This window comes from Vigna unguiculata, chromosome 3, assembly GCF_004118075.2.
Source record: "Vigna unguiculata cultivar IT97K-499-35 chromosome 3, ASM411807v1, whole genome shotgun sequence".
NCBI classification, from domain to species: domain Eukaryota; kingdom Viridiplantae; phylum Streptophyta; class Magnoliopsida; order Fabales; family Fabaceae; genus Vigna; species Vigna unguiculata.
The window spans coordinates 57,834,936-57,858,899 of NC_040281.1; the positions used below are offsets into that span (position 1 = coordinate 57,834,936).

The 23,964-nt window shown below is 30.7% G+C and overlaps 2 protein-coding genes across 3 annotated transcripts; both read right to left on the minus strand.

The window, feature by feature from the left end:
• Positions 1 to 55: 55 nt before the first annotated feature.
• LOC114176711 (5'-nucleotidase domain-containing protein DDB_G0275467) lies at positions 56 to 9,066 on the minus strand. Its single transcript, XM_028061839.1, has 14 exons — positions 8,844 to 9,066; positions 8,733 to 8,766; positions 8,390 to 8,560; positions 8,162 to 8,298; positions 7,933 to 8,082; positions 7,548 to 7,649; positions 4,887 to 5,051; positions 4,512 to 4,622; positions 2,985 to 3,082; positions 2,473 to 2,596; positions 2,221 to 2,310; positions 1,148 to 1,192; positions 450 to 770; positions 56 to 368 (listed from the first exon to the last, which is right to left on the minus strand). The coding sequence occupies exons 1-14, from the start codon at positions 8,892 to 8,894 to the stop codon at positions 339 to 341; spliced, it is 1,629 nt and encodes a 542-aa protein (XP_027917640.1). The 5' UTR covers positions 8,895 to 9,066; the 3' UTR covers positions 56 to 338.
• A 4,745-nt stretch (positions 9,067 to 13,811) lies between these two features.
• LOC114175837 (HD domain-containing protein 2) lies at positions 13,812 to 17,888 on the minus strand. Of its 2 annotated transcripts, none has more exons than XM_028060658.1 (8): positions 17,575 to 17,888; positions 17,164 to 17,288; positions 16,999 to 17,036; positions 16,277 to 16,387; positions 16,102 to 16,181; positions 15,623 to 15,659; positions 14,839 to 14,875; positions 13,812 to 14,435 (listed from the first exon to the last, which is right to left on the minus strand). In XM_028060658.1, the coding sequence occupies exons 1-8, from the start codon at positions 17,761 to 17,763 to the stop codon at positions 14,420 to 14,422; spliced, it is 633 nt and encodes a 210-aa protein (XP_027916459.1). In that variant the 5' UTR covers positions 17,764 to 17,888; the 3' UTR covers positions 13,812 to 14,419. The 2 variants fall into 2 exon arrangements, with proteins under 2 accessions (XP_027916459.1, XP_027916458.1); XM_028060657.1 differs by having other exon boundaries at positions 14,000 to 14,435; positions 14,839 to 14,880; positions 17,575 to 17,887.
• Between the last annotated feature and the right edge of the window lie 6,076 nt (positions 17,889 to 23,964).

The following is a 23,964-nucleotide window of genomic DNA, read 5'->3' on the forward strand; positions in this document are numbered from 1 at the left end:
CCACTATCATTTCTGTGATCACTATAATAATCATGGTCACTGTCATTATATATTATTTTTAATCTCGTTAATGAATTATTTTTAATATAAATTTAATAGTTATAAGTTGTTTTTGCGTAATGAATAGTTAGCAGATAGAAATAATGAATTGAAGCATACGAGACAAAGTTAGCAGTGGCAAGAAGAAATTAGGGAAAGAAGAACAAAAAGAATAAAATTGAATGGACGTTTTCACAGCAGCAATTGTCTTCCAGTAGTCCCTCTCACAAATTAAATGCTTAGTTGATTTGTCACCTCATTATTCCGTTATTAGAAGTTTGAATGATTTGGAGTGCAGTTCATCCAGTTTTCAAGAAGGTTGAAGGAACCTAAGAAAGAGGATAAGCAACAAGTTATATAAAGAAAAAGTAGGCTGAAGTGACATTAACTACTATGAAGAAATGGATTACCTTGACATGATGAGGCAAGATCTTGACATCAAATGGAACATAAAGCCATGCTTCAGGTGAATGCAAAAGAAAATTCTCTGGCTTACTGGTATAAACATCTGCATACTGGTGGATGTGATAGGCAAAAGCAGATTCTTGTCCTGTGCTAGTCTGGAAGGTTGCTCCAAAACATCTATTAAACATCGTCTTCATCTTGCTGCGTGCTTTTTGTCTCTCCCCATTAAGTTCTTCCAGAAGTGAATTGAAAGCTGGAGTTCTCAAGCTACTACATGCGGTTGCGTGCAATTTACCAAGTAGTTCTTGTATTATATGAAACTTTGCCTGCATTTTTCATCAGGATACAATCCATAAAATGTGAGACCTCTAACAGTAGTTAAAGAAATAAATTATACTGTTAGTCTGTTACTCAACCAAACAGACCTTTTTTACTTTTTACAATTTGAATTTTATGAAATCTCTGTATACAAGATAAATAACAACATTTGCATGAACTACTATTGATCCCAAAATTCTCCAGAATCACTTACACCTCAAGCTCTTAACATAAGAGTAAAATAGTTTTTAGTTGATGAGTCACCGAGTCTTCAATACAATACAACCACTCAGGGAAAATAACATGAAAACATCTACGGTATATGAGCTAAAAAGTATGAAATTGTAGAGAAGTAATGTCAATATGAACAAAAACGTGAAGTTACCAGCTCAGAACGGTAGGTATCTTCATTTTGCATTTGAATTTCGCTCTGCATTGTTAAAGAAGCAAATTCATAAATGTCTGTGTTCTGATGTTAACTATGACAAAAAGTTCTACAGGCATCAGATCCTAATTAAGGAACATATAAATTTGAAGGAGAGCATTCAGCAAGCACAATTTAACTTCAAAAAACATTACCAAGCACAATTATATTAATAATGTAGCAACCGCATAACCAACAGGAATTCTAAAGATTGATATTCGTCTTTAGCAACTGTGTAACCAACAGACGTTAAACACTCAACTACTACTGTTCTTTACATTCATAACGACCATCATCACATGTACAAGAATGGTAAATTAAATTTTACTTTTGATAAGGTCAGTTTTCATATAGATGACAGAAAAAAAAAAAAAAAACTTCAACAATGCAAATAAATGTCTTCGTCATTGTCTAAGTTGACAATATAATAATAAATGAAGAAAAAAAAAGCACAATAATGCAAAAAACCTAGTAACTATTTTCTGAAGCTAGGCCTATTGATTAGAGAGAACTCACTGCCAATGGAGTTCTGTGTCTTACAGCCAACCACTAGGGGACTTGCACTACCGCTCAGTATGGACAAGTAAGCAAGGGGCTTATACACACTGGCAATGGTAAACCAAGCTATGGTGCTGGTGCAACTTATGAGGAGAACCAACACTCGCAAGCCAGGCCGATAAGAGGGAGAGACTCTTATGTAAATTAGAGTTCATGTTTCACACTTACAGCTCATTTAAGACTCAGATATTAGTTTCACAAACTCAGGCAAGTATAATGAGAGCCATCACGAATGCTGTTAAATGAATTAACCTCATTGGAAGCCCGACCAACAAAATATCTAAACTTGTACATATTTGCCCTCAGCAAACATAATATGATACAACATTTTCATGCCTGTTTTTTAGGGAGTCATATTTAAGAACCCATAGAAGGAAGGAGGAATTTCAACTCTGATCTATTTATCAGAAGTCATGAGAAATAATGACAAGCAAGCTCTAAATTCTACGAGAAAATGGATTAGATGGCACACATGCCTCTAGTTCGTGGATGATTGCTGCTGTACGCCAACCTGCCTTTGATGGCCCTCTCAAGTCGCTAAATAGATGATCTCCAAAATATATCACCTAATTAAAAATGTGAATATTAGGATTTTAGGGACTCCATGTGAAAGAATATTTATGTCAAATTCCGTATTTGCTTTATAATTAACAATTATCGTAAATTCATGTAAGTAAATGGAAATATTGCATACAATGGTTTATTATCAGACATCAAATAAAGCATACCTCTGGGCCGTTCCACTTGGTTATTTTGAGAAAGGATTTCAGGCATCCATGATAATAAATTTTACCGGGAAGAAATTTATCAACCTTGGTAAAAGTTAATGTGTCCTTCTCCGTGTCGTAACAACTGCGTGAAAGAGCATGTTTCAGGACCTTTGCAAAGAATTCAAAATTTAAGAATATAAATTCAAAGAGATAATAATGGAATTAAATAATTAGCAAAAAATGATTCTGAAAAGAAAATATCCACGTTAGCTACACTACCTGTCAGAAAAATTATTTGTTTCTACTAGTCCTTCAATCACTTAATCCTAATGAAAGCCACATTTAAATGATCTCGTCCCGAAATCAATTTTATTATGTTCTTAATAAAAATAAATAAGTCTATAGCACAATGTGACTCCCAAGTATCCCTTACTAAAAAATAGACCAGAATCAGAATAAGAAAAATTAAGTTAGAAAAGAAAACAAGCACCATATCACATATGATAAAATTACATGTAAGGGATACAAACCGGAATGGATGCTCAGATGTATAAAATTGCGGTTTATTGGCGTTAGCAATCACAACATCAAACAGTTCCGTCCAGGAGTCTCTACAATCCATAGAATCCTAATCAAAATTCAAGAATGAACTCAAGGAAATTATGTCCAGAAATGATAAGTGCTAAATAATCATGAACCACAAAAATTACATTTAAAAAAAAGTAGGGAACTTTCAAAATAACAATTTAAGAGACCTGACTGTCAGTGTCAGTGTCAACTATCTAAGTAATACGTGTGCTATACCATAACTCCACCATACACCTTCCCTTCCCTATAGAAAAGTTCAGGGCAAGTCTATAGTATATTCCATATTCTCGTTCATGAGCACAGGTAGATTTCAGAACACGATAATTTTACTCAAAAACACTAAAGGATTAAGAGTGAGATAATTGAAATTAGGTCATAGAGAGAAACCCAGGTTATAGTCAACGGCTACAACAAATGACATCGTGGACAAACGCAGAACTGATGTATGTGACCCTCATAACAAACTACAATTAAATGTAATTGGTTTTCCACATTTTAACCTGATAAAGCAAAATCTACTAATAAACGTGAGCACCATGCTAAGGTTTGTGGATATATATGCCTTACAATAAAGTAGAATACCATAACTCCTTTATCCTCCACAACATTCTGACGTAATTTGATATATATCTTCACAAGTTACTAAAATGAAGTAGTGCACGCAATCAGCAAGAAAACTGAAAAGTACAGAGGATTTCCATTCCAGATTCCGTCATCATGTCAATGTAAATTACATTAATCATAATAACTGACCACATTCATTATTCTACCAATACTGTTTTTGCATTCTTTGAATAATAGTTTGCAACAGGATGAAAGAAAAAAACGCATATGTATTTTAGAGATGGAGCTTTTGAAGCTGTTGAATCAATTGAACCATGTGATTTTCATGTGTGTCGACAATAATTGGGCAACATCTCTTTCCGCAAAAGAAACAAATACTAAACAGCAAGTGGTAAAGTGGGAGTGAAGTCATAATAAAAATTCCTAGGTTTTGTTAGAAATAGAAGCCTTTACTGTTTATTATCCTTCAACGTATGTTAGAAACTTGTGATACTTGAATAGTTCTCTTGAAAAGTAGTACGTATTTATTATCTTTGTAACCATTCCTATCGTAAATAAATCAATATTCTAAGTGAAAAATACACTTAAGCACATTCAGGAAATTTCTTTTCTCATTTTCTCATATCCTATCGTAATTAATCATTTGGTACCTATAGTTACAAAAATATTTCCTTCTAGTCCTTATCCTTGAAAATATCCTCGTTTAGTCCTTATACATATAACTTTTAATACCTTTTAGTCCTCTCTATATAGACTAAAAGGGATTAAAATGATATGTGTGTAGAGACTACACTAAAAGGTGATTTTTTAAGAATAGGAAGGAAAAGTTTTATAACTATAGAGACCAGATAAGTAATTACACCAGAACACAAAATGCATGATATAGTTTCTTTTCTATCAAATACCTCTAACATAAAACGCATTCCTCCATCCACAAAGTAATAAGGAGAATTAGTCAACAAGAAAAGCTTCTTCCCCCGCTCCCTTAGCATCTTAAGAAAATGCAATATCTTTCCCTGAAATATTCATCACAGGAAAAAGAAAAAGCTACAAAGTCTCAATAGGAGAATAAAATAATTCAATCTGATAATAAGACAACACGAAAAAACAATGTCTACCTTGATAACAGATAGTACGACTGTCAAAATAAAACTTAAATGGATTAAGATAATAGACCCTGAGATAGCATTTTGCTCATATTATGACCACTTATTACAGCATCCATTGAACACATTCCTTCATACCAATTAAAGGAAATCAACAAAATGGTTGGAACTTACATTTTTCACCATGTATCTACGTGGATCAGATAGAATTCCTCGATGTACCAGGCCACTTCGATGGACATGCTCAATTGCACGAACAACATCCTCATATACATAGGAAGGATCAAATTCTAGCTTAGCATCAACAAAGTACTGCACTATATCTGCAAGAAGGCATGCCTACAGAGTAACAACGCAAACAATCAGTTCTCAGCCCTAGGATAGAAAGAGATTTCGTAAGTCAATAGACAGTCAAAGAAGAGGCAAATGAAATTGGAGGAGATTTTTTTAACTTTCAGTAGATTTTTCAAATTTCCAAGGGAATCAACTCCATAAAAGGAGCTTTCCCTTAAAATGTAAGTTCTATAGTTTCAAAAAATTGGCAACATAGTTCTTGCTTGGCGATAGTGGTATAGCTTAGCCTGACAGTCTAAGAGATGTGCTTTAGCTTTGTTTGGATACAGGAGTGAGAAAGGGGAGTGTTTGACCACTTCTGCCTTCTTGGAGGGTTCTTTTCTTAAGTAAAGACTCAAGTATCCATCTTTCTCTGTTTATCTCATGATGGGTGACACATACGTTTGTTATCTAAAATTCCTTGTTGAAGCTTATGATCGAAACATGCTGGAAATCCCACATCAACAAAAAATAAGGTAATATTTGAATATATATATATATATATATATATATATATATATGGCTGTATATTAAGAAGTAAACTTTAACCCTTACTTAACCTCACAAAACTGCACTCATCTATATATTGTAAATTGACTTTATCTCTAGTCGATATAGACTTCCAACACACATTCTCACACCAAAGCATATATATCTCAAGCGTAGGTCTAGACATTAATAGTGATCCTATAACAGGTGGAATAATAAACCCAACAAACAACAAACTTTGTTAGGATAGGCAACCCATGACCCTGATACCATGTTTACAACTCAATAGTCTCTTATGTGTACGGGAGACTTTGGTAGTTGTGTAGGTTTACAATTTTGTCCAAAAAAATTGCACTAGAAATGTTTGCAATCTTTTCCAAAAAATTCTATTTGCATTTTTAACTAGAAAAATTGCACATAAAGGTTTACAATTTTGCAAGAAAAATTATACGAAGATTTGCACTTTTTGCCAAAAAATTGCAATATTGATTAATAATATTTTGTTGACTATTTGTAGACATAGAGGTCTTGAGGTGTCTAATCACGTTAAATTTATGATGTACTTATATTTCTGCTAGTACTTGTGGATGTGCTTCCACTAGAAGATATTATTTTCCTATTGCTTGATTCCCTTGTCTATAAGTCGTTTTTGTAAGAGGCTATCCCTAATTAAGTTCTTTGGAGCTATGGAGCTATTATATATATATATATATATATATATATATATATATATATATATATATATATATATATATATATATATACACACGCCAATGTTGTGAAGTTGAGTTATGAACCCACGTACTAAGAAATCGTTTTTTTTACAAGGTAAACGTTTTTGTTTAGTCTTGTTCTTTCCTCTTTTCTCCTAACCATTCTTGGTTTCCTTCTGCTCTTGCTCTTTTGAGCTTGTGCACACCTCCTCCTTTAGCCATCAAAATTCATCATTCTTGCAACCAAGAACATCACCTAACAAACCAAACCTCAAGGCCAAACCTCATAAAGAATCAAAGCCTACTTTGTCTTTAAAGAACTTTTTTCCTCCTAAACTAAACTCAATCTTCTCGGCCTCCTTAGATTACCAACATCATACTTTCATAATTAAAATAATTTTCACCTTATGCTTTTGTTGCTTGGCCGAAATATCAAAGCAAGTTAGAATCCAAGAATCCTTCAAGTATTCAAGAAACATTATCCTAACCTCTCCCAATAGCTTCCACAACCTATGATTGTCCTTACCTCTAAGTACCAATCAAGAAATTCAACATAGCCGACAGCAACCTCTCCTTGAACCATCAAGAATCCAGCCAAACCATGTCCAACCAAGAAAACCTTCAATAACTCACGAAGATTCCCAACTGGTGCAAATTCTTACATCCAAGAAGGTTCTCTAAAGTCTTGAAGCTTGAATGGAAGATCCAACCCCACAAGAGTCTAAGAAGGTCTCTATCTATCACTTTGAGTGCAACAGTGAACAACATAATAATAAATGATCAATTAAAGAAGAAAGCGCAATTAGGATTGAATATACTTGGTCAAGTCTCATTAAGGGTGCGTGCAATTTGATAAACTTTTGAAAACGGTACTTCTGCTTTGATATTAGCTTATTGGAAAAGCAACTAAGCACCAAAACTATTTTTTTGGGTTTTTCCTTTTGTTTTTCAAAAATAAAAAATATCTAATCACCATACAAATATTTAAAAATTGTGCCCCGGTAGGAAGTAACTTTTTTTCGTACAAGATTTAGTTTTTCCCTACATCCTATGACTGCTTCATATGTTGTAGTGGCTCAAATTAAACACAGAAAGATACTACAGTATGGCCATTCTGGATGGCAGTCAATTATTTGTGCCCAATTTTATGACATGCATACACGGAATAATGATAATCTTCTTTGACATATGAATAAGAGTACAAACCTCACAGCATGATAGTTCACTTAGGTAAAGCTCTAATATTACACAATACAAAAGCAAAAGTTATTATTTATTAACAGTATAACAAGGAACTAACCTCACTAAAGCAGAAGAAATCCATCAAACCAACAAGTGATCGAGCTTGATCACGACCAATATGCCGAGTGCCATATATGTCATGTATTTCCCTTTGATCTAGCTGTAAAATTATTCAATAGAAAGAAATCGACGCAAAAAAAAAAAAAAAACTGTTACTGGCGCTATTTTAATTTATGTAAAAACAGACAAACCATGCTAACTGACGTTTGTCAAATAGAACTACCATTTAATCTGAACTCGTGCAATCTATAAAATAAAACTCAAAGTGCCAACTGTGTGTGAATTTTCAGAACCATGGAAACACTTCATAGAGTTTAAAACCAAGTAAGTTATAAAGAGGTGCATTCAACTGCCAATGAAACAAAACAAGGAGCTCCAAATACCTTCCGTCTACCATAGAAGCATTCATCCAGCTCAATCGAACCAAAGAAATCCAGCTTCATGAGGCACCCTTTTACCTTATCATAGTATAGGCCTCTAATGGGGAAAGTTGGATCATATTTAAAACTCAAGCAAACCTCCGGATACCTAAGCTGAAAGAAGCAACAAGACGAGTAAGCAAAGGAACCACAGCCATGAAAACACACAGCCAGAGCGGTTGTCAGAGCTAACCTCACCAACCAAATACTCCTTGGCAAGGTCATATATCAAAGTCTGCAAATGCGACGAGTAATGCGCCAAAGTGTAATCATAGTCGAACCCATAAACTTGCAATTTATCCAATCTCAAGTTCCTATTCACATATGTGCCTAATCAAATAACATAAGATTAAAAATAAATAAAAAATATAAAATAAAAACTATCAACATAATTCCGAAAAGAAATATTAAAGCAACAAACCTTTAGGATTCATTTTGGGCATTCTTCTGAGCGCATCAGGAATAGAGAGAAAACTCTGTTTGACGGCTTCGAATTCGCGACGGAGCGCGGATATCTCTTCCTCATCGGACTTCAGTAAACAATGTTGCGAAGATTCAACGACGCTGTAGCTTCGGGAGCTTCCCGAAAACCCTGAATTATACACGTCTCAGCAAAACGGTTTGTGACGCAGTCGTTAAGCGCGATTCGTTATTCATTTTTTTTCTATTTCTACTATTACAGAATAAAAAACACAAACAGGTAAAAGGCATAACAACTACTACTAGGTAAAAGTGAAGAAAAAAAGTGATGACAGGGAAAAGACCTTGGTGGAGTGGAGAACGTGAAAGCAGCGTCCCCTGTGAAGAATGAAAGAGAAGAATGAATGAGTGTGGTTGAAGGAAAATGAATGAGAGTAGTGTAGCGTCATACGTACGTGTATGGAGAAACAGAGAGGGAGACGGGTACGAATACGAAGAGAGGCCATTTGATTGTGCAGGGTTGAATCAAGATCGAGGAAGAAAAAGGAGATTTTGTATCCGTATTGGGAAAAGTATGTGTATGTGAATGTGAATGTGTATGGCCACAAACTGCGAAGAATCGTACCCTTGCTTTTACGCGCCCATTCCCAACGAATTTTAGTTTTTATACAACCACCATTGATCCTCTCCGGTTCCTAGAAACTCAAGTGTCCGGTTTAAACATCTCGCCGTTCATTTATGTTTTTATCTTTCATATCAAAGTGTCAAAATTAATATCGATTTAGATTTTATTTAGTGTCTGTGTAATTGTAGATGACCTTTTTCCTGCCACCAAAAATTAATTAAAAAGACAAGAAAAAAAAAAAGAATAATGATATTACGCACAACGGAGAAAAGAAAAATAAAGGAAAAAAACTGACAAATCATAATATAACTAATATTTTAGCAGGATCAGTAATTATTTGTTTGTTTATAATTATAATTATAATTCTACTTTAAAATTAACGTAGATTCTAACATTAAAAATTCTACTGTGTTTAAAAATTAAATATATAAACTATATTTATATTTGACAAACAATTTAAGTTATAGTGTGAAGTTGTTTTTAATATGAAATGAATACATAATTAAAAATAAATATAAATAAAAAATAAAGATAGTTTAAAATGAGTGGAGGAAATTCTTTTCACCTAATTATAAACAATGTGTATGTGATATCTCTTTTGATAAATAAAAAGTTAATAGTACTAAAAACTTTAGTTAAGAAACAAAATTTAAGAAATAAGTCGGGAGATTGAAATCGAGAATAACCACATGAAACAATGAAGATATTGAGCACAATATTAAGAATGGTTACACAGAGAATCAAAAGACAAAAGTCGAAATAAATGAGATAGATAAAGCTAGCATAGGAATGGAGATTGAAGAATGGTCTAGTACTAAAAATCAAATTGAGAAAGACGTTCACTATACAGATCTAAAGGTAAATTGTGCGAGATCGAAAAGACATTTACGACGTAACCACTATAAGCATGGCTTAGTAGTCATAACTGATGTAGAGGGGACGATTTTTAAACAATGAAGGCGACTTATGTAATTTTGTTTTGTTTTAGTTTAGCTTAACTTCAGAGAAAAAGGAGAAAACATTTAAATAAGTTGTTTATGTAAAAAATGTGACACAAATTATATTTACAAGTTAAACACTCTAAAAACGTCGTGAATAGGATAATGACAAATATAATGATTATTGCTACAAGTTGGATCATTACTTTTGTATATTTTTTTCATCAATTTTTTTTTTATCTTTGGTAATTTACTTTTTCTAATTTACTTTCTTACATTTTGTATTTCTGATATGTCAAATGTGACATCCAAAAGATTCAGTTTTTTCATAAAACTCTTTTCTTCTCTATAAATTTAGATCTTCCAAAAACTTTATTTTCTCTTCTAAAATTTTGAATCAGTTTCCATCCTTTTAGAAGAATCAACACTATTAGAGTAATATACGCGAAGAACCCTATTAAAACCCTCAGTCAAATTTTTTTAGTGGTGAGTTTGAAATTTCTACTCATTCTCTGAAAGCAATATGTGTTCCCTTGCATGCAAGCCTACGATTAATTTCATTCCACATCTTTCGTTCTTAATAAATTCTTATCTATTCATGATCCTAAAAATTAGCCTTCATCCTTGGTCGGGCTTTGATATCGTAGATAGTGATTTTTCATGTGTCATGTTGTTTAGGTCAGGGGAGCGGAGTTAGATAAACAGTGAAGTTATTTTCATTCTTTTATAATCTATTTTATTTTTGGAAAGATATTAATTGATGGTATGATTGTTTTGATTGAATGTTGTTGAAAAAAAAAATAGAACTTCTTAAGAGAAGTATAAGTTTAATGCATAATATCTGTAGTGGTAATATTTTCCTTGGACTAGAGAAAGTTTAGAATTTGTGAGAGGAAGGGATTTTTGGGTTTGTATTGTGAAGTTCCTAAGTGGGGTGAAACTACCAGTGCTATTACATTATGAAATTGGTATGAAAGTAGTAATGTAAAAGTTATATAAGTAGAAACTTTATTAATTGAATGTGATTTTTATAATTGCATGACTAAGTGATTTCTTTGAGTTTGATGGTTTATGTCTCTGATGCGGTGAGGTGATTATACTTATGACTTTATTGTTATATGAAGGGTAAGGCTTAAAGAGAGTAGAAGCATAGAGAAATTGGTATATAAAGATATGAGAAATTGAATTATTAAGGAATATGAAGTTTATTGAGTATCTATTGTTGAGAAATTTATGAATTTATTTTGGCATTGTTTGATTTGAGTTGCATAGTAAGAATCTGTGACTTTGAAATTTTGTTTGATTGATAAGTTAATTAGGAACATGGATACATATGTTATCTTCTTTGGTAATTGATTACATGTCGAGCATAATTGATTGCACGCGCATGATTTTCAATAAATGTTTAGAATTTGAAGATTTTATGTTAGAGAAATCTATAATGATGCTTTCATACCTTGATTTGAAATGATGATTGGATTGAGTTGTCTGTTGATGAATGTTTGGTTGAGAAGTTTTGGTTGTGATATAATAGTTTAGATTAGTTATTTCCAACGAGGAGTTACTAGTATAGGGTTAGTCAAAGTGTATCGAAGAGAATTTATATGAGACTATCTTGACTTGGCATACTCAGGGAGGTAAATACTTAGGTGGTGAAAGTCGAAGGAAGCTTTACTTGGCATACTCAGGAAGCTAGCAATGTTAACTCTATCATGATTGGATGAGATAAGTGAGTTCCATTTGATAACAAGTTGTAAAAAAGAATGAGATTGTGGTAAGTATGACATGTGCAGAATCTCATGAGTCTATCTTATACACTAGTCTTCCAGAAGCATAGTCTATATTTATTTTGTTGTTGATTCTCTTTGGAATTATGTTTGTTTGAGCCATTGGGCTTAGTCATGTGGACTAATACATGTTAATTGAATTGATGAATGTGAACTAATTACATTTTTTGCTGATTCATGTAATGAAATGTATTGTTGAATGGGTTATTGGAATTAAGTAATGGAGTTGTATAAAGGGAAAAATAAAGAAAGACTAAGTTAAGGATTGATTTCTAGCAAAGATTTGTTTTGATAATCTTTATTATAAGTTATTATTTTTTTCATATTAAGCTTATTCTTTTAAATGCATTGTTTGTGTTTTTATGTTGGTCTTTAAAAATTATAGCCATTGAGTGAGTATTTGTGTAGTAATATATGGAGAAACAAGATAAGATGATTCAAAAGCTTATTTTATATCAAATATACTTCGATATTATTCATAATTAGTTTGATATGTTACTATATTTTTGTATATGATTGCTCATCATTTTTTATACATTAGTTTACCCTTGCAATTGCGTGTCTCTTGTTTTCTTCCTAACGCGATGATGCTATATTTTTATACACGGAAGATGTGTTAGGAGCTGAAGGTGACAGTAGCACATAAACTGGAATGAGAAGCTAAAGGATTAGTATAGAAATATCTTAGATTATCCATTTAACAAAAGAAATATTAAGTTCATATTTTATGTTTTGTATTTATGAGTTTATTTTGAATGTATTTTAAAATACAATGTGGTCTAATATATATTAGTTTGATCTCCGATTATTAATATCACAAAGTCATTATGATTAGTAAGAACTTAATCAATATATATATTAGAAGAAATTTGGATTGTTACGTAAAACAATTCAAATTAAATATATCTTCATCTTTATTTCTTTCTGCCATATTTGTCACAATTCCATTTCTATAAAAATACAAAAATATAACTATTGAAAAAAGATGCATGGATTTTTTATTGAACTTCGAATCAAAAGAGAATTCAATATCATGAATATATTTATGAAACCGATGCAAATAGTTTATATATTAATTTTTATTAATTACGAAATATTAAGTTAAGAGACTGTATTTTAGATCGACAAACAAATGTTTATAAGTCTAATCGATAAATAGTTAAAGTTTATTTGGTTAACTAATTTTCAAGAAATACCGAATAAAACCTTTAAGAAATAGGACCTCACTTTTTAAATCAATGATTTATAATATAAGGTTGTCTACTAAATTAATAACGTAATAAGAAACAAAAAATAGTATGCTGTAAGACGATTATTAAATTAATTATTTTGCATTTTATAAATTAAAAGTAAAATAAATTTAGTAGTCTCCATCTACAATAAACATTAGCATTCTACCTAAATTTACATTTTAAAAATATTCACTTAAAATCAGTTGACTTTATATTATATATATATATATATATATATATATATATATATATATATATGATAAAAATAACTTTTTAATAATTATATTTTGAAAACTTTATTTTATAATATTAGATGGAATCTTTTAAATAGCTTTTTATTTTTTCATTTTCTCACTCCTCTATATTCTAAAATCATGCAGAAGATACTACCTCAATTCATAAGAAAAAGTTGTTAAATTTTAGTTATCAAAATATCACTGTCCTAAAATAACTGCTAGGGCTTCCTCTAGAGCTAACAAAACCGGTAACCCAGTCCAACCAGACTCGACCCACCATGAATTAATCACTTAATGAGCCAACCCAACCCGACTCACTTATTAGTGAGCCAAAAAATCCGAACCTGACTCAGCCCACCACGGATTGGTGGGTTAAAAGTTAGCTCACTTAATTAAAAAACTAATTTTTAATCCAAATACAAACTAAAATAAATAAATAAATACCAAATTATCTATATATTGACTAAAAAAATAACCTAACATGACCCAAATGCAAAACTCAATTTAACCAAAAACACTTGTGTAACTCTTTATTTGCAGGTTGATGTGCCAACCTGACTCACAATGAGTTCAACCCAGGTGAACCGAGTTCTAAGTGAACCGAGTCAAAAATCAATCCATATTAAAATTTATAAAAAAATTTAACCCAACCCGGTCCGAACCCGTGGTGGGCCGGTTGACTCACGGGTTCCGACCCACTTTGAAAGTTCTAGCTTCCTCATTGTATATTCGTTTCCTAAACCATAAAGTCGCCAGTAGCGTGACTTGTCCTACGCCATAAGGTGCTTTTCGCTAGTTCCAAACTTCTCCAACGCAAGCTATATGATGTGTCCAATGAGTCTATCTTTTTAAAGAACATTAGCTATAGATCCACTGTTTGTAATCAGAACTAATGAAAGTTAGACACAGTTGAACAAAGTTGATTATGCGACACACTAAATTTCCTAGGGAAATTAACCATTTGCTGCTTCATGCACAGCTTCAACTTATTAGGTGGTCTCAGACTCAGCTTCATGCACCACTGGTCTGCAGTTCATGCATACCTCTAACCCCTGTTACCTTTCTTGCCAAGTGAACAAAAGAACACAAGACTCACATAACAAACCAAATACAACCTCCTATCTATCCTTTCCCATTATTGAAAGGGCGATCCGTAATGGAGAATTTATTCTTCCTTCTCGATACTATCTCTGATGCCCAAGCTTTGCCAGTTTCAGTCTGGAACTTCCCTGCACAAGGGTAAAGTTTTCCCAACACATTATCTAACCATAAAAAGCAGAAATGGATACTTCGTAAACAAGTGAAAAATCCATCCAACGTCCTCCAATCCAAGATCAACTCCTTACCAAGTGAACAAAAATATGCAGCATATCAAAGTCATGGGATAAACTCACAAATCAAGTAAGCGATTTAGAAATGTCGATTTTGAGATGTTATATATGACATTCAATATCATGTTAGCAAGCAGTTACTGCTGAGGCTTAACATCATTGTTCCACACACAAAAAGGAGCAGGTAAGAGAAAATCATAAATGTGGGATTTCTTCTTATTCACAAATACCAAAATATCTAGCCTCATTCATTCAATTTCTGAATACAAAGTAATAAACCACACTTTGAAAAAATTCATACCAGCAGTTGACCGGAAGAATTCTTCCAAATCTTTTCCCTGCTCTGCAAAAAGTCAAGGAAGAAAATTTCAGAAGATCTAAACCATGAGGGTTATAACACTGAAAGAAATAACCAAAACACCCCTTCATTTCAATGTTTACTAATATAAAGTTTTAACTCTAAATGCAACATGTACTAGAATTAAAAACTAGTAGGAAGCAACCTGTATAATTCCCGACAATATCATTACAACTGAGAAGTCAATCCATCATATAAGTACATAGTAAAGGATATTCTATTCAATCTAACGGAAGAAGAAACATATAAGGCTATTATTTTTTAAATTCTATGAACAAGGACCAACATTGCATAAAATTAATGATTAGAAACATTTGTATAAAAAATATATGAATGCGCAGTTAAATAGTTGTTGGCCCTCATCATTCTTATTTTAATATAACATATCATTAATGATATCCTATAGACAACAAATTCTGAAAAATTCTAGCCAAAATATTAGATATAGTTGCTCATTTGTTGGCGAGCATGATAAAACTCATAAGTATACGTGCCTCTCCAACAAGCTTGTCTTAATTATTGAGGTGATCCACTCAGTCCAGGAAAACCATGTGCCCAAAACTCAACATCATTTCACTTAAACAAATTCCTTGAACATATATAGATTACTCTGTAGATATTTATTATAAGAATTGCCAAACTATCCAGATGATTTAAAAAGGCCTGAATATAATCATCACAAAGTGAAAAGATGTGAAGAAAAATAAAATTCAAAAAATTGTCTCACCATCTTCGTATTCCAAAGCTTGGAGTATCATCTCAACCTGTATAGAACAGAATTTAGAGAATCAGGATAACTAGTTGTGAATTTGGCGAGACCCAAAGGCATTCAGACAAAAAAGTGACAATAATTTTAAATAAATTAAAATCATCTGCCTGACAATAAATCCAATAGAGGAACAGCATTACACATATTATACCATCTTTCCCCATTCAATGAACATAATTCATGAATCACAATATCTCATTAAAATGAATAAAAAAGTAATCCTAAGCAAAGCTCACTTGGATGGGACATGGCAAGTTCTCAGGATAAGTTCAATACCCCCCCAAATGGAACAGCCCTTTCCCATTCCCCCAATTTCTCTCTTCACTCTATATATACCCCTCATGAGGACCTCTTGATCATATACGCACCAAATTACACACAAGTCAAAAGTTATAACCTATGTCTCACTGAAAGACACTAGCAAAACAGCCACCAACCTTGTCAAGGTCCTTGACGAATTTAGCTTCTAGAGAAGTATTTGATTCATACTCCATCCACAACTCAGTTATTTCCGTCGCTTCAATATGAAAATTCAATTAAAAACCAAGGGGTGTGAGTTTTCTCCATCCTCACATTAACAAAGTCATGTACAGACTACAGACTGAAAAATACCTGCAGATCCTCCTCCAAGTACTTTACACATATGATCTAATGCTGTTTGTTCGAGATGACTCTTTTCTTGTTTAGACACCCCATCCATTGGCGTTATGTCTCCAACAATTGCTGTTAAACAAAGCACCAAAGTGAACAAATGAAACTGCAGACCTGAGCTCTGAAGAGAAGGCATGAGAAATATAATATTATTGTAAAACACTTATATTAAAGCTTCTAATAACTTGAAAACCCAAATTATGCCTCCGTAGTAAACTCGATGTAGGGGTTATGAAAGCATTGTGAATTTGCATGCATCAACTAACACTAAGTAAAACGGATTTACAAAGGTGGACTTCTAGTGGTTTTGGCATTTATCAAGTTCTCATGGAGTGAAACATGGAAACAGTAAAATAGAGGGCAGAAATGCATGCGCATGAATGTATATTAGTTTCTAAATCACTAATCGCTTGGCATCATAACATAACTTGTTGCAGTTAGGATTTCCATCTAGAACACACTATATATTGTGTAACGAATCTATTTCAAAATTCAAACCTAAACTTTCCCTTGTATTCCACTCAATCTCGTCTACTGTTTCAAGTTTATTTACATTTCTAGCAGAAGTTAGCCTAAATTGTCCACAATATTATATCATTATTCGTAAACAATACTTAAGGCATGCAGAACCACTATAACCAGGCACAGACAATTATGTGAAAGCAAGTGGCAGATTAGCATACCTTCTGCAATGTCATGAACAATAGCCAATTTAATGCACCTGAAATAAACAAACACAAACAAATTTCAGAAAACCTACCTCCCTTCATATTCTTTCCAAGTTTATTACAAAAATAAAGTCATTAAGAATCGTATAATCATCTAAGGTAAAAGGAACGTGAATTTACTTGTTTCGGTCAAAACCGGAAACATCTGGTGCAATTAACGCCATCAAGCCCATTCGATACATGTGATCAGCAATAGATTCTGGATTCTTAACATCTTTTCGTAACCACCCTGTTCTCTTTGTTGTCTGTTTCACATACCACACAGAACTCAAACAAGTTAAGCACTACAAATTAAAAGCAGGCAAAGCACAAAATACGAAACGAAACGGAACAAGTGAAATCTAGCTTTTATTGAAGTCACTTAAAGTCAAACAATACAAACAAATTTCATTCTGAAATTAATCTAAGGTTAACTAGTTCTGACAGTTTTAGTAAGCGAAATTAATCGGCGGTTATCTGGATAATTTCTCCGGTACTTCTGAAAAACGAAGTACTACATTACAAAATAGAAAGCTCGTTAGAAATAAGCACCTTGAGGCGTTGACAGATGGAGAGGAAGTCAATGACGGAGGAAGCAGAAGGAGTGTCATTGCGAACCGCATCGTCGGAAGGTGAAGCGGCCATGTGACAAACCCTAGTGCAAGAAGATGCAGATTTGAACTTAAAGAAGGCAGTAGAAAGAAAAGGAACGGGGGCGCGGGAAATAAGAGGGAATCGCATTCCACTTTCGCTAACTAATTCCTTTCGTTCGATTCGCAACTCTCCAGATTTTCTGTAAAGTAGTAGCGATTTGTACAAGTTAGATGGAAGGATACATGATGAACTGCGAAGAGAATTATCACGGATAAAATTTGGATTAAATATCTTTTAGTTACTTTGTCACGTGAGAATTGAAATTATTTCTTTTATAACTTTTAAATTAATTTAATTTCTTAACTTTAAAATTAAATTTATTTGTCATTTTATATATGTTTATTGTATTATTTTATTTTATTTACATCATTCAGATAAAAAAACGTTAAATTAATTTAACAAAAATTAATTTAAAAAAAATAAATTATGCATAAAGATAAAAGATTAAATTAGTGTAAAGATTTTAATAAAAATTAAATTAAATTTTCATTAAAAATTAAAAAATAAAAACATATTTAATTCTAATTAATTTTATAATAAATTTTAAATTAATTTTGAACATAATATATGCCGAATTATTTCAAATTGTGTATAGACTATATTATTAAAAATATCTAAAATATTTAGATAATTCAAAGTTTATATAATGTTTTTCGTTGAAAACATAGTTTAGTTGATAACTCATCTTCATTTATTTATATTTTTTTATAATATCTTAGTTTATGGTGTGAACTGCAATTTTTATTTTTATTTGAGATTTGATTTATAATTTATTTTTTTATATTATAATGAAATTTTATATAATAATAAATGATGGATGAATTTTGAAATATGCAAAAGATGTTAAATTTGGTGGTGATGGTTTACTTCACCTACCTTGTGAATCTCTGATATTTGGGTGAGCTCTGTCCTCAATTTGGTTACTTAATCCAACCATATAAACAATACTCTAACAAAACCTAAATGTAATATATTTTAAATATAACTGTAGGAAAACAATATACTTATTATTTTATAGGCTCTCTCTCACTTCTATTTATTATTTTTATTCGATCAAACATTCACACTCACATCAAACTAACTTTTAATTGTGTGTTATTCCATTCAACCTCGATCACGATTCACAATTGATATATATTAACAACAAATTTTAAACATATTCTTAGAGTACTAAGAATTTTTTTCCTTTTAATTTTAGGCAATATTCTAAATCTTCTCTACCTTCTTTTTCTTCTTTTCAAACATAACAACTTATTTAAACATCTTTATAAAGAATCTACTTAATCACTAACATAATTTTATCAACACGAAAGATCTATTGACTTTGATAGATTTGTCGTGCAAGAAGATAGGAGAGCGAGGAAACATTATGTTCACTTCCACTTATTGGTAGAGATTGGCGATGACAGATGTGCAGAATTTCACCATTCACTTATCCACCCTTCAAGGAGAATATTTGAAGGTGTAGATTTTTATTTTACACAATTACCCTATATGTTGGGATATTTCATGGTGGAGGAATTAATTAGGAGAAAAAAATAATAATTATGAGAAGGATAATGATATTTAACCCTTTTTTTTACTCACTTTTAACTTAGCACTTTGATCACTCTTCACTTATCTATTTTGATTTTTTGTAAGTGATGTGATATGATGATCTAAGGATGATGAGAAGGATGGGTTAAAAGTGAGTCGAAAAAAGTGGGTCAAAATATCATTATCATTACGAGAGAGAAGGATGCAAGCATGATTATGGAATAAGAAGGATTTTGGAGAGAGAAAGAAACTAAACGTTTATTTTTAACATTATTTTAATTTTTTATATATAAAAGTTACTCACTTACTCCAAAAATTTTCATTTAAAATTATAACAATTTATAATAATATTAATAATTAATAATGATAATAATAATAAATTGATATTAATATTAATAGTAATAATATTTTAATTTTAACTATAAGAACAAAATTGTAATCTTACATCTATTAAAATTTTATTTTATATCTATCACATCATTCAAATCACTTACAAATTCTTACATCGATTTACTCACCTTCACTCTCAAATTTCTTAAAAAACACACACACACACAATTCACTCTCTAAACCACTACAACTCTTCATTTTCCTCTCTCCCAAACCTATCTTCTAAAGTGAACAAAGCCTAAAATTAAATTTATTAGTGAATTTTATTAATAAATTTTATATTTTAATTACTTATACAAAGTTTTATGGTTAAATTTGTTGACAAAATACATCACTTGATTAAAATTTTAAGTACAAATGGATTTTTTGTCGATAACAATTATATCGGTAAAATTCATTGATAGATTAATAGTTTTATTGTTGTTTTTTCATCGATGATATATAGGTGTCAAAAATTTTGCTTTAGACATGATTAAATATGTTTATAATGATTTTTTTTTAATTTGTTAAATACTTAAATTTTTGAAAATTATTTGACAATTCATTTGTAATTTTATTTTTTGAAAATCTACTAATAAATTTGTCAATTAAATTAGACGTCAAATTTCCAACAAAATCCTATGAAGTATTTTTATACATTAATATGAGAGAGGTGAGAAGAGAAAGGAAATAAAAAGGATATAATGACAAGGTGATAGAGACAACAATGATAACAAGTAGTAGTGGTGGAATGACGAATAACAACAACAAAAGGTGTTAGTGGTGGAGGAGGAAAATAAGGAGGAAAATGAGGAGGAGAAAAATAAGAAGATGAAAAACGAGTAAGAGGAGAAAAATGAGAAGGAACTATACTGTAATACTTATTAACGATTTTTACTCATAGTCAAAATTTATTAGTATATACGGATGATTTTTTATCGAGGAATAATTATTAAATGATTTTTTTTCAATAATTACAAATAAATAATTATTGATGAACGTGTGGTCATTGATAATTACCGATAAATTTGTATATTTATAAATAAAATTTATTGATAAGTGTTTTACAAAAAAAATTTCACTAATTTTAATTTACCTTAGTAGTTTTGTAATTATTGATGAATTTTGTCCATCGTTAATTTTTATTTTCTTCAATGATTGTTTTTTTTTACTAGATATGCTCAACAATACTAAACATGAATATATAAGTGGGTAAAAAAAAAAAAACAACTTTTTAGAGTGTATTTGGGCTATTTAAATTATAATTCCCTAAACTTGTATAAATAATGCAGATTCCAAGTCAAATGCTTATAACTTGACCTCAGAGACAACTTTGTTTTATTTACGAAGAAGTGTTAAAAAGGATTAGTGTATAAGTTAAGAAACTCCCACGTTAAAAATCAAATAATGTATGAAAGAAATAAGTTCGTGTGTAGATTGTTCATTACCCAACCATCATCATGGCTTGATAGAGGGTGACCATTGGAGTGAGGCTATTTAATTGCTTCACAAATAGGTAAGTCTATGCTTTGCACATTAAGAAGCGTGCTAAGATTATATATGTTTGGTCAGTGTTTAAAGTTTAAAATGTGGAAAAGAAAAAAATATTTAAAATAAATTTAACTTTGACACTAAACTAAATATCAACAATTATGTCTAACTGGATTTGTATCAAATTAGTAAAAGTAATTTTGACGAGAATCTAAGGGCAACAAAATCTCGTTTATTTTCATAGACCCAATGGTACTAAGAAAATAAAATAATGCTTAGTTATTTTTAATCAAACCTCATCTTCTCGTCAAATTATTTTACATTAAATGAAAATAAAATAACATAAAAACACCTTAGACAATTCCTTTCATTTCATGTTTATACAATAAACTTATCTTATGCATAAATTTTCATAAGCATTAAGAGCCTGTTTAACTCTTACTAGGTATATATTATTTCGATATTTTTTTCATTTTAAATACAATATTCTGAAAATCTCTCATTTTGTTTATTTTGTTTCCGGATTTAAAGATAAGTGTAACAAATATTGAAAATATATTTTTATGTTTTTACTATTTTATATTCATTTGAAATTAAGAATAAAAATAAAATTAAATAAGTTGGAATCTTTATATTTACTTGCAAAATTGAAAATAAGAACGTAAAATATTTTCTCAACCAAACAGGCTTTAACTAGTTATTTTTTTAATTGAAAAAAAAATAAAGTAAAATATTTTATTACTAAAGATAGCTAATAGTAATTCATTAAGACTTATTATGGCTATAAACAAACCAAAAACTCTTTTAATTGTGACAGCCTAATATACTTAAATATAAATAGGGAATTTTATTGAAATATGTTAAAATCATATTCTATTGCCTTATTCAGATGTATACGTCTTTAACTTGTATAAAAGCTTGATCCTATTGAACCTTGTAGATATAAGCTACTAGTCTGCCACATAAAGTTAATATAGTTAACAAGATTAAGAATATTCGGTAAAATTTAATATTAAAATATTTTGTATGTGAAGAATAAGGACTTCCTTTTATAAGTGTCTTAAATCATTTAAACAGTGGTTAATTTTTTTTCTAAATTCTAATTTATTTATGTATTTAATGTGGGTATGAGATGTAAGTAGGATAGTTTAAGACTTTACTAGAAAATAATGGTTGTCTTGGATTTGATGGGGTAAGAATAATAATTACGGATGGTGTACATACTAAAAACAAAGTGTGGTTTGTAGCATAAATAATTTAAAAATAGAAGAATAGTGAACTTATTTCTTATACCACATTTACCTCAACTCTTCCTCTCTTAAGACTCGTGGAAAGTATAAATTAAGAGAAATTAACTTCATTCTTATATTTCAACTTAAACTTTCAAGCAATAAATTAAGAGTGTATTTGAGGGATATATACTGAAATTAGTTAACTTGACACTTTAATCTTATATTTTGAATTGATGAATTTTAGCATAGTTTAATAGGGGTGATTTCTTGTGCAAATTTCATTTCTCTTCTATCAATTGAGAGATATAATATTGTAGTTTTTATTTGAGTATTAGAATATTAAGTGAGTAAATGGATTTGGTTAAACTTCTAATGTTATATTGTAAATTGATGAATATTTAGTATGATTAGAGAATGGTGATTTTTTTTCTAAGTTCTATTTCTTGTAACAAACTTACAAATTTTAGTGTGTATAAATGCACATTAATATAAATAAAATAATCTAATATTGTAGTTAAGATCATCACAAAAGTAGCTAAAGGTTCAAAGTTTTTCAAAAGACTTTGTCTAATCTAGATACATTCAATCTCAAAAAGTATAAAACACTATTCCTAAGTCAGCTCCCTATACACACTATATATGACCATCACACGAATAAGAGAAACAAAATATACAAAATGCGTGATTTAAATATCAAAAAATAATCTATAATCGAAAGATATCATAATTTTCACCAAAATCTTAAATTTAAAGTCGCTTAACTAAAGTTCAAGCATCAAACTACAAAGAAAATTTTAGACTCTAAACTCTTGTTTATGAAAAACTAGTTATATTTGATAGACTTGCGAGACTTTGCACCTGTCATGCCTGCGATCAAATCCTACATTGATATTTCAACACTTATGACCAATGTCTCAAACAAAGCCATGACAAGGTTAACCCCACTAGCTCCCTATACCATATTGTATGTCATGTGAAGCCTCTCTCGACTCATATTACCTAGATGTCCTACTATATGTGAGTTAGACACTAATTGAGTCAGGATGGTGTCACATCACAAGTCTCCTTCAATATATTTGACTTCATCGTAAATTAGTATTTCCCATGGAAATGACTAATGTAACAACCATAACACACTAGACTCTAAAAAATAATCTTACATTCAAGAGATATAATTGAGTTTGTAATATGACTCTATAATAGATACTCTATTTATAGTTTAGCTTTTTATTAAAAAAATATTTATTTTCTTGGTATCACAAGTTATACAGATAATTGTACAAAGATTTAGATGTACAAAAAATTAAATTTTGTACAAATTTAAATGTATAAATTTTAATTGCACAAAATTTATTTTTATTCTGGAAATTAAGACTTTGTGAACACTTCATATTTCTCTCATTCCTATACTCAATTTACAACATTTACCCACACATACAACATTCTAATAACCAACCCAATATTGCCTCTTTCATTATTATGACTTCAAATTTGATTATTCCGTCTCTATTCTTACAAGCACAAAGAATAAATACTTGAGTCATGTTTCCAAATAACTCATCAATCCAACATGTTTCAAATCATATATTTTAACATTAAATTTTCTAAACCACTCTGATACACAGAAAATCCACAATTTTACATAATTAAAAGTTTCAAT